Source organism: Microchirus variegatus (assembly GCF_963457635.1).
Source record: "Microchirus variegatus genome assembly, chromosome: 7".
Classification (NCBI taxonomy): Eukaryota; Metazoa; Chordata; class Actinopteri; order Pleuronectiformes; family Soleidae; genus Microchirus; species Microchirus variegatus.
Genome location: NC_139808.1, coordinates 20,264,098 through 20,276,457, shown reverse-complemented (window position 1 = coordinate 20,276,457; position 12,360 = coordinate 20,264,098). Strand labels below are relative to the sequence as shown.

Sequence of the window (12,360 nt, the reverse complement as noted above, 5' to 3'; positions counted from 1 at the left end):
TGTTAAAATCGTGGAATGTATCGAACCATGGGTCGAAAATTTTTTTTCAAATCACAGAAAATATTAAAAAGCTTTACAAGCTTTTATTTTCCCTTCTGGAATTTGAACACAATTCCCCCTTAAGTGCAACAAAACACAAGCCTCAAAACAAGTTTATAAACAAGACACTAGGCCCTGGCATTGTGAACAACAAAATAATATAACTTTTCAGCAAGCTTACCAGTGGCAAAGTCTTAACACGGGGACCTTATCTTTAGCAACATGCAGCAATAATGCATTTCCAGTGGGTTCATTTTTTGTTGTGCGGGATGCAATGTGAAAACTACTCAACGACTGAAGACAGTTATTTTCTCTCCCACTCGGCTTCGTGCTTCCCTTTGAGGTGCTGGAACTAATTCTTGGTGCTGCTCCCTTTGGTTGCAACAGCTTTCAAACAAAACTTGCAGCGGTTTCTGCTTTGTTCGTGGTCTAGCGCCACAAAACCGAACCAGTTCCAAATTTACAGATGACACTGTGCCTTTCTTGCAGACTAGCTCTTCCCTTTTTTCCTACCATGCTGTGTGCATCTAAAGACAAACAGGGTCAGACTGCTGTGAACAGCAGAGCCGTTAAAGAGGAAATTCAATTTTCCGATTCTCATGAAAAACAAATTGCCCTAAACAACAAAACGATTTATAACCCAGCTTTAATACATACTATATATTCTTTCTTTTTTCTTGCTTCATACGCACAATAACGTTGTGCTGCAAAACTCAGCCATTCCTTCACCAACAAAACATCACAACATACAGTTCAATATGGAGCCAAAAAATAAACTGCAAACTGCAGTATGAATGAATTAATGAATCAATGAATATTTAGGAGTGGAATGGAAGTACAATTGCTCAAAACACTTTGGAGCTGCACAGCGACGTTGGGCTTTAATGGAGAAATGTGGGCTAAACTTATAGGGACACTATGTAGGATTTCATCGTTCAAATAATGCCTCCAAGATTATTTTAATGGTCCATCAACCTACAACAGGTTGAATGTCACCTCTGTCAAAGCCTGAGAAGGTCTGCAACACCTGTATTGGCACAATGGAACTTCTAGTCTTGGGTTTGATGCCATAAAAAGAACTACAACATATTACTTTACGGCATACGTCACGGTCCGTCTAGTGGTTCCATATTAGATATACAGACATACTAACAATATCCACATTGACAATTTCATATGTTTTAGTTGAACAAAAAGGAACAGCAACAAAAAAAGGTGATCATTAATTTGGATACAATATGCTCTTCCTCAATAACCACACATTTTCTATGGCATAGATCTCATTCTTAAATAACCAACTTCACAATCAGAGAGCCAAAATAAATCAGTTTTTCAAAGAAAATTGTCCTGCACATACCGCAGTGGTGCAGAAAATCACATAACACACATAAACACTGCTCTTCTTAGAAGTCCTGCTTCAGAGTGTTGTTGGCTTGTCGGCAAGTGCACATTACAGTGACATGTTTATTTTATGACAGTTGTAACAAACAATACCGTTAACCAACTGTAGGGGGACCCTGAGAGCAAATCCAATCAAAAATGGACAGCAACATTCAAAGTGACCGTATTTTTCATTTCATGTTTAAAGAAACACCTCTGAGGTAAACGATAGACTGAATGAAAGTCTCACAGTCTGTAATTGTCTGTCAAGTCATTATGTTATAATTCAACCTTGTCAAAAATCATCATGGAGGCATATACTGACGGCCATTAACTCAGTCAAAACATCTTTTTGGGTCATTTTTTTGGGTCACGGGGGAGGGGGCAGGACTTTTTCAGTGAACTCAGAGAAATGCAAATGTGCGCTTGCGTATTCATCTTGTGATGTCAACTGCTTAGTTTCTATCACCTCAAATCACTCTCTCTCTCCCGGGTTTGCCAGTTTCCCAATAATGAATTCTACATATTTAAATAAGCACTCACTTCAAGAAGATGAAAGCCGTCACAATTAGCCAGGAAAGAAGAAATGAATGAGACCAAACAAACGACAGAACTAAAACACACCATTAAACCAAGGTGCAGAATTTAAATCTATTCAGGAAATGTGTCTATTATCTCGGAGTGTAACCCTCCCAAAGATCTTTGACTTACACCCAACAGTATTTCCATTTTACCTCCTACAAGCAGGTGAAATGAGAAGCAGAGGGCCGACGGAGGCACAGTAAACAAACACAGGATAAAAAGATTCTCCCATTGGCTGCAAACAGCTTAGACAAATGTCTTGACATTTTCAAGCAATAGAATATGAATCACTCTTCATTACCACGGAAGCATAAAAACAAACTCCACCAGGCTGCATATCAAAGAAGGCAATGCATCACTGTTTGTGTATGTGTGTGTGTAACCCGTAAATACTTAAAACTAAAAAAAACTATCTTTGTGGGGACATTTTGTCCTTGTGGGGACATTTTGTCCGGGCCCCACAACTTTAAAAGGCTTTTTCAAGGATAATACCAGGTTAGGGTTAGAACTGGGTTTAGGTAAGGGTCAGATTAAGGATTAGGCATTTAGTTGTGATGCTTAAGGTTAGGGAAAGGGGCTAGGGAATGCATTATATCAATGATGTGTCCTCACCAAAGGCCACATTATACTTCTCCGACTGCGTAATGCGCTATCCGTCTGCGTCACCACGTAGACCACTCGAGCCTTTATACTCCTGCGTCGTGGTGACGGATACGCGCTGCAATTTCCCGCCCGATCAGTAGGGGTCGCTGCGCAAGGTTGTTGTGCTTTTGGCTACAGTGAGCAATGGCGTCCGAAGGAGAAAGACTGTTGTTGTTGAAACAGTGGCCGTTTGTCACTTTTCTGTGTACCGGAACGCAGTTTTAAGATAATTTGAGGCGAGAAATTGGCCATTTAGAGTCTAAACATGTGCTGTGTGTGTTAAGATATGACGTATTTATAGTTCGGCAGCGACGAAGTCGGCGGTGTTCAGCTCCGCCTCTGTGGACGCTCGGTGCTCACTGTGAGCTGGCACAGAGCAGCTTAGCTCGGCCTGTCCTGAGGACCAATCGCAGCTCTTGCCGTCTCCGTTGTCCCTTGAAGGAGTGACGGACACTTAAAAAATATTCCGTGCAGTCGGAGACGACGCAGAGACTCTACAACAGGTTCTGTGTCGACGCAGAGGACTCTGCGTAGCCTATGCAGAGCACTTTACGCAGGAGTATAAATTGGGCTTAAGGTATAAAAACCAAGTTTGTGTGAATGTGTGTGCTTGTTTTTGTTTTGGGACCGGGTATAAACACAGTCCTCATGAGGTAGAAACTAAATTCCGAGGTAAAGATTAAGATGTTAATTGTGGTTATGTGAAGGTCTGGCTACTATATTAACCAGTTTTGATTAAGGTGAGGGATAAGGATACAGCTTACGTTGTCCAAACCCCCTGCTCCTCCATCTCTGCCACTCTCCACCAATGACATGTTTAGTCCACTTCAATGAAACCTCAAGTCCTGAATGTAATCACCATGTTAAACACACTAGTTGTATTAAATTTAATGCATTCAATGTGTTTCACATGTCGTTGCAGTGAAGTGGCTGCTTTCAAGAGAGGAACTGTGAAAATAGCAGGAGCAGACATTCAAATTGTCCACCATGCTGAGAGCTTCATTCTGCACCCAATAAAAAAGATGACAGGTTGTCATGAAAAGAAAAATTGGCAAGCTGTTGTATTATCTTAAACCGCACTGTGTCCCAAATTAAAAATGAATAATTCACAAAGAGCTGTATTTCCTATATACATATACATACATATACAGTATATGCTCTACCTTTAGGTCTTATATAGGGGAACATTTTATTACCACAACTACAATCTCGAGTAAACACCATGCACACATCATTGGGGGGAAAAAAATAATCCAAACAGTGACTGACATAACTGTTCTCAAGCTCTGTCATCATCAAAGGAGCGCTGTGGAGCGAGAGAACACCCTTTGGTGTAATGTCTGTTGCGATGATAACAGACAGTATATATCTTATATAAACAGACAGTTCAATCCAAAGAGAGACAGTTTGATGACCAAGTAAAAACATGAGACGTGACACTTGAATCATAGTGATGCCGGGGAAAATTAAGCATCATGTGCAGGTTTCCACCATCATGAATTCACTGATAAAAATAGGACTGTATTCTCTCTTTTATGGCGCTTTTGCAATATACCGTTCCAGCGTGACGGTTTGGTATCGTGTTCCATTACTATAGTACCTCCTCAATGTGGGTGGAGTCACCACAGCACAGCTGCACGAAACTGCCCTTAATGTTGTTTTATACGCAACACACAGTGACTAGTGACTTGGAAAGAAGTTAATTAAAAAAATTAGTTCAGCTTTCAGCAGTGCTGTCGCTAAACACGCAAGACTGCTTAAATATTGACATTATAGATATTTGTTTGATGCATGTTGGAGATTAAACATTTTCAGAAGGGCCAATTCCAATTCCTATCTTAACCCTCAAGCTCAACCCTTAATCTTAACTGGCCCTCAAAACCAAGTGTTGAGGGTTATTTTGTCACTTAGAAATGGGACACCCCTTAAATGCAGATACGTCTTCAGACTGTGGGGGGCAGAATAACGCGAAAGCTGCGTCCAGTACTCAACTCCAAAAAGGAAGAAGAAGAACACATTTACGTCACGATTATTTATTATGATCCGTTTGTCAGTCAAGTTATTAGGTTGTCAGTTAGTTATAAGATGATACTCATACAAATACCACAACCACGGACATATTCAGCTGACAGTTCCCACACACCACGGCTTATTGAAAAGTAAACCATAGCAACCGATCGCGTGTGCGCACCGGCCGGCTATTGACATATTGACGGCTATATATACAAAAGATCGTAAAATAAAAATAAATGTTACGCAACAATGACGTCAGTAATCCATAATATGGGCCTAAACTAAGATAATACAATGGTTTTCATCATTTTTATATCTCTATTAACAAAGAAAATACTTAATTTGTATCGCACTCGCTTCGCTGCTTTCGACGCCATCTTTCTTATGTGAAAACACGCAATGCATTCTGGGTAGCCCTTGCTCGCAAGGGTGGTGTCGGAAAATCTCAATATTGAGGGCGATACAGCCCTTAAACTTGCCCCTCAACTTAATTTTTCTGAGAATCGGGACAGCACTTGCACTAGAGGGAGCGCGCATTTTTGAGATTGAGGGTTAAGATTGAGGGTTAAGCAAGGAATTGGAATTCACCCATGGAATACTGTTTCACTCTCTCCTTGCTCCTGCTGAGTCTCACACACACACACACACACACAGAGCAATAAAGTGAGGTCTGCCCAATACTATCTTCCTCGGGGCAGCGTATAGCTCACTTGGTAGAGCTGCCGTCCCATGTTGAGGCTATAGACCTCACTGCAGGCGGTAGTTTCGAATCCCGTGTCGGACGGCCCTTTCCTGCATGTCTTTCCCCTTCTCTGCCTCCTATCCCCACTTAACTATCAATTAAATACAATAAAAGCCCAAAAAATATATATATATAATATATATAAATATATATACTGTTACTCGCTCCCGGACTGAGAGTCCAGGTTTATTTTTAGCAGAAGAATCTACATGTGAAACTTTCCATGGGAGATTCTTGGCATTTTCGGCCGCACTCAAACTGTCAGTCATGACATAAAATCACTCACACAAATCGCAGTACACAAACACAAAACAGTGCTCTACTGAGAAACACATTTGTGTGGAGCTGTTTGCATTCTGAATTTGTTTGACAAGGGCTTGAATGTTTCAGGCCTTGGTTCATATTTAAAAGTTATGCACTACAGCTTTAACTCTGAACCAGAGGTCACAAACTCACGGCCCATGGGAATACAATTACAAATCCAACAATGTTCTTCTTCTATATCAAAAACAAAGACTTTTATTTGGAATTTACTGTGATAAATATCGTTATTGCAATACATGGTGATACAATTGTAAAGTCATATCACCCCACTCCTACTGAACAGATGTTTTTTTTTCCCAAAAAGTAAGACTATTTTTTCCACTTCATTGGCCCCGTTAGACCAGACTAGACACTAAGTGGCCCCCAAGTCATTTTAGTTTGAGACCCCTGCTTTAAACTATAGCAATAACCAAAAAAGGTTGTCACATACTAATAAAGGTGTTATGATCTGGGTCAGCAATGTTATGTGCCTAAAAACTGACCGAACTATATGACCATGAGGTACACTGGTCATATTCCAAGATGGCCAAAGATTCATCAGTCTCAGGGAGCATGAGTCATTTTCACACATGGACTGGCACCACAAAGTCAACACGTGTTAACGTCACTGAAAATCTTTGGGTTGTGGTGGAGAAGACTTGGCAAAAATCTTGGCAAAAAATGAATGCCACTGTGGATTGAAATAGATGTATTAACTCAAACATTCACTCCAGAACAACTCGGCAATCTATGCTGCTGCATGTTCCACTTTGTTGTACAACTAGAGCACAGTTTTCCATCAAATATAAAGGTGTAACTTTATGGAACAAGTATATCCACCTGGGTGGTCTGTCTGTCAGGTGGATATACTTGTTCCCTACCTGTCTATAAAAGGAAATTAAAAGATCATCTGTACTCTATGGGATTGTCTTAATACTCTGTTCTGTTTCTTACTTTGTTTTGCCATTCTAATTTATTTCTTGATTCATCATCATCATCATTATTATTATTTTTATTTTTATTTCTCTTTTGAAACATTGTTTAGTTATTTATTTTGATTATTTTGTTTAAATTCTTAAATTTTTTTCTTTTTCTCTCGCATTAATTTTTGTCATCTTATTTTGATAAGATGAAAGTTTTATCTAAACAATGACTTGTTTATTTAATGGTGAGGTTCTCGATAAACCCTTCCAGGGTTTCTAACCTCTCCAGCACTGACTCATTGTACTTTATCATATATTATCTATTGTTATCTATATTTTTGTTTCTTTAATGTGACATGCTCCTTGTTGTAATGTTCTATTAAAGTGCAAACAAAAAAAAAACAAAAAAAAACAAAAAAAAAACATTGCATAAACTTATCCAAGCAATGCCACTGCAGATCTGTGCCCTGATCAAGCAAACCAACAATATATATGTACGTATGGGGTTTTGGGGCCAGGAATTCTAAATAGAATGTAGTTTTATAAAATATTTTTGAGGCTGTAGTTACCTCATGTTGGGACATATATATTTTAGTAGACTGCGTTGGCACATTTGAAACAAAGTGAAAAACTGTTACGTCATTACTGTGGTTGATTGTCAAATGCTGGCATCGAAACCAGCAAAGTTGAATTTCAGTATCTTATTGCTCCCCTGATTGTTCTCCACTGCAACAGAGTTAGACCTGAGAAGTAGAAAATGCCACTGACTGCAGCATTTAAATGTTTCCACCAGAATGTAAAGAACCCGGCAGACGGAGGATAATGGTGATGGTGGGTTAGAGTGGTATAAAGACAGATAAAAGGATAGCTCCATTAGCACTACGTTTTTCTCTGCCAATGAAAGAGCACACGCTTTGGAGAGGAGCAGTAATTTAGGTAATTTTGCAACGCACTTCACCTTCTCCTTTAAAGACAGTCATCAAAAACACCCTCTTCTTCTTCTTCCTGTCTTTTTACAATTTAACACACCAAATTATTTTCTCTGTCCCATCTCCTCTTTTTCATTCTCTTCCAAACAAATTAACTATCACTTCAGTCCATTCGTGTACAATTATCAGAACAAACGAAGTATAGCTGCAAATGCTCATTTAATATGACTTCAAAGCAATTTTCTTCCTTCTGATGTTCACGCTTAGCAAAGTTTCGATATTTAATAACTGGCGCTAACTTACCCGAGTGGTTTCTCCAGTCGACTTGCTGGTGATCCTACGATCTCCCCAAGGGTACAGAACATCTGGCCCAAAAAGTCCTGTAAGGAGGCAAGGAAGGAAGGTATATTAAGCAGACAGACATCAATTGAACTGAAGCATGGTGCTGTCACTCTTGGAAATGAGAAAGTCCTGAATTTGTTTCTTCAAAAAAGGCTTATTGGCTTACGCTCCCTAAATTTACTTTGTGTGTGCATCCACTTGTTTGACCCATAGACTGTATATAAGAAATGGACCTAACCTTCCAGTTGCAAAAACTCCTGCTTTGGAGCCTCAGATTTTGCGATTAGATCAGCAATCATATTTTTCACGCTTTATCATCTGTTTTCATCTAAACGGTAACATATTTGACAAAATTGACATTATAGCATACTGGAGAGTACCTGGAATTTTGGGATTCAGACCATTAATTCCTCAGGACAATGTTTTTGACGTCATAAATAAAGTCAGAGTTTGACTTTATTTTGTAGTTCTTTTTGCCAACAGTGGAGTCACCCTGTTGTGGTTTACTTCTACTTCCTTCCTACTTCCTAGGCTTCACTTCACTGTCTAGTTCTCATATATGGTCTATGGTCTGGCCAACAGAGACTGTTGGAGCAATGCTTTTAGTTACATAATGATAATAATAAAAATATGGTGGTGTCCTTGGACACTGTGTCTGCAAACTGAATATCTGAATGCTTCATCTTCTTCCTTACTTCTTCCTAAACCCAATTAGTTTGCTCTGCTCAACAATCACGTCCAGTTTTTAAGTAGAATCTGAAGCAAGATTGTTGACCTGTGGTCATGATGGTGAAGGTATTAATGGAAAGCAGGGTTTAAAACAGTGTATCCCAACCAGTCTAGCTCAGTTCTCTGAGACAACAGCTCGGGCTGCCCCCTACCGCTCAAATTATATGGTAGAGACATCAAGTGAAACGTTTCTGAAGACTTGCCATCAAGTGCTAAAGTCCTTTGTGTCTCATTTGCTTTGCTCATGCTCTGTGCAGCAGAAGCCAGCTACGATTGGCAGCAAAAGCCTATATGCAAATATGATAGCCAATCAAATCACATTTATGCATTTAGCTCAAACACTACAAAGCTCAAGTAGAGCGTTTGACAAAGCTCGACAAAACCACAAGTCCGCCTGCATTTTGACAGTCAGACAAAAATACTATAATCTTAAGCTGCAAAACTGTACACAGTGCAGCCCAGAAGCAACTGCATGTTTGTTGTTAAAGCTTATGGTTACAGCTAACTCGGGAGAAAACTGAACCATCTCTGCTGGGGAATATCACGGATATCACATTATTACTTGACACTAACACTGTTCTTTTTCAGTCCTAGTTTGTACGTTTCCTCCCTATCATTCAGGGCTGCAGGATCCAGATCCAGTTGTGAGGCTAACATTATAAGTAGTAGTTATATTATGTCATCATTAATATGCTCTGTTTAAAAATTGATATCAGTATAATGTTTTGAAACAATTCTTGCTACTGCTTGTGTAAATGACATTGTAATGTTATAAAAAATATATATCTCAGCCCATTCTAAACTTTCCTGACTGAACTTAATACAACATCTGCTCCTGGTCTAACTTGTCTCCCTCTTTCCTTTTCTCTCCCCCCCTTTTGTCCACCATGTCTCATTTGTCCCCTATTCACCCTTTCACACTTTGAGTCTGGTTCTGTCAGAAGTGCTTGCTCATTGTTTGAACTATTTGTTTCTCTTCTCCATATATAATATTGTAAGGATGTATGTGTATGTTGTGATTTGGAGCTGTTCATAAAAGAATTTCATTTGATGTGTAAGGATCCTGTTAGTCTCCATCCCTTGTTATTTGGATGATTCCTCTCTGTCGCCCCCTGTCTGTCTGTTCCTGATGCTGGCTGGGCGTGGCTGTGACTGTCCCATTTTCCTGCTCCTGCAACCAACCAACACAGCTGCTGCTCTTCCCAATGATTGCCACTCTTCACCACCTGCTATAAATACCCAGTCTTCAGGTTTAGCCCTGCACCAGATTGTTGTTTACCCTCAGGGGTAATGTCATGGATGAAGTCTACTGCGAATGTTGCAACTTTTGTCTGTCTCTTTATGCCTCACTTGCTCTGTCCTCCTCTGCCATAGATAATAATGTCCTGCCATGTTCATCCTGTTCCAACGTCCAGTTTTACTCAGTCACTCATCTTTACCACTTCATCCTCCACACGAGGGTCGCTGGTGCCAATCTCAGCTAACATAGGCCAAAAGGTGTGCTACACCCTGGACAATTCACCAGTCTGTCACTGGGCCATATATAGAGACAAACAACTATTCACTCTCACACTCAATGTAAAGTGTCAAATTTGCCTTGACTGTGGCAGGAATCCAGAGAACCCAGAGAAAACTCACCCACACACACACAGAGAGACTCCACACAGAAAGGCCCAGACAGTTTTAATTTTCATAAAACTTGGACACTCTGACTTTCTGGATCTTTGACACCCGTTGTCTGTGCACTGAACTTGGATGAATCCTTAACTTTGCTGGCAAACTTTTGCTATTAAGATGATTTGAACATTTATCTGAGTCTTGATGTCTGTATTGTTTCGTCCAATCTGAGACTAAAACTTAACAGCATGAGGCTTTTGACTTTACAAACGAAGGTAAGTCGCAGGTGGCCCAATTTATTTTCATCAAATCAGTGACACTTTTTTTTTTCTTTTTACCAAATCCCCAAACTGCAAAATACATGTTCCATTTTTGGATTGTATCAACCAAAATAGTAATCAATCTCAATGGACCCATGACCCATGATATCACACAACTGACTTGTTGGGAGCCACTGGTTTGAATTAGGGGATGACAACAGACGAGCAACGGGAGGGAGGGATAAAAGCACCATGAACACTAGCACTAAACATGATTCACAAACATGTGGGACATGAATGTAAACACTTGAGACATGGCTTTCATCTGCAGTTGTCTTTAACTGGACAGTCATGTCTTGGTATCACGCAGAACTGAGCAGCTGTAATCTACTTCATTCTGACAAGTAAAACAAAAAAAAATCTGTTAAATTACAGTCTTTTTTGAACTAGCCACAGATGGAAATCCAAACCCAAGTAGCACAAACTAAATAATTCAACAGAGGGTTAGTCTGTGCTTCATCTGAGAGACTCGGTGGTCTACTATGTCCAATGTTTCCAAAGAAGAGCTTGGAAAATCTTTTGATTTAAAGAAATAGTTCTGTGTTTTAAAAGTCAGGGTGTATAAGTTACTAATGTTTAGACAGAGCATGTTTTAGAAAGTGTTTCTTTTTGTTTAGCACGCTGCCTGTTACGAGAGAGAGATCTGACACATCTGAACACAATTTATGGGTTATAGCCCTTTGAACGTGCAAAAGAAATGTTGTAATGACAACGTGGTTAACCATTGTGTTAATCTGACTTTGAGAAATTAGATTTAGTACAATTTCAGCCAGACTGAATATGTAATTTGGGTTTAGTCAGACCAACACAATAATTGGATTTTTTCTGTTTTACTGAATGAGTCATTCATATTCCAGTGTTCCTCTCTTTAAACTGAGAGAGCACTGAACACTGTCTACTCTATGTAACACAATGACTACGCAGACATGCTTCATACACCCCTACTTCAAAAAAACACAAAAAAAAAACTATCTTTTGAAAATGTTACAAATACAAGGGACAAAAACTGATGAAAGTCCAAATGTCTTGTTTAAGACTGTGGTTGTTGTGGAGCCATTTAAGACAGCACTTGTTAAGAGCTGCACAAGTAGCTGAGTCTTGCTGTTTTTCGTTCTGATCGGTGACACCATCCTTCCTCCTGAGGGAAGGATCATTAATGAGACAGCAGCCATGCAGTGTCATGAGTGAGAGAGATGCTGGGACCTACGTTGAGTTCTGCAGGCTTCCAGAAAGGTTGGGCGGCAGCAGCAACAACAATAACAATAACAACAACAACAATAACAGAGCACATCATATACCAACACAGCACTATACGTACCATAAACCTAACATCCCTAGCACTGCTTAAGATGATGTGAGAGTGGAAAGACAACGCATGCTGTGCCGGAAAGTAAAAGAAAAACACACTTATGCACAAAACTATACAACTGATGAAAAAATGCAAACCCAGATCATCCAAATACATACAATAATCACCTAGATGGATTATTTAGATAGCAAACTTAATGCTTTCTGTTACCATAGTTTCCAGCCTGCAGTATAAACCATGTTATTTTTAACCAGTGAAACCACATAATCATGTTCAACTAATAAAACATTGCCTACAATGGAAACTAACCAGTAAAAGCATTGTGTGTCTACATGAAGTGGGCATGACTGTCTATCAGTGCTGTGCCACTATTACTACTACAAACAAAACAATAAAACATGAGACTTATTTATAAATACATAAATGTCCTTATAGCACAATCACAATGTATATAAAACACGATAAAGTCTAAACATGAAAAAGAAATCGT

The 12,360-nt window shown here is 39.5% G+C and overlaps 1 protein-coding gene across 2 annotated transcripts in view; it reads right to left on the bottom strand.

Moving 5' to 3' along the window:
- cpne5b (copine Vb) overlaps positions 1–12,360 on the bottom strand; it is a gene marked incomplete at both ends in the record, with an annotated part of 168,184 nt that overhangs the window by 83,774 nt on the left and 72,050 nt on the right. Inside the window, 2 exons of one of the 2 annotated variants that reach the window (XM_083892908.1) lie at positions 7,857–7,933; positions 11,769–11,783. In XM_083892908.1, the coding sequence (XP_083749034.1) occupies positions 7,857–7,933; positions 11,769–11,783 (92 nt within the window). The remainder of the gene's footprint in view (positions 1–7,856; positions 7,934–11,768; positions 11,784–12,360) is intronic. The other variant, XM_083892907.1, reaches the window with a different exon arrangement.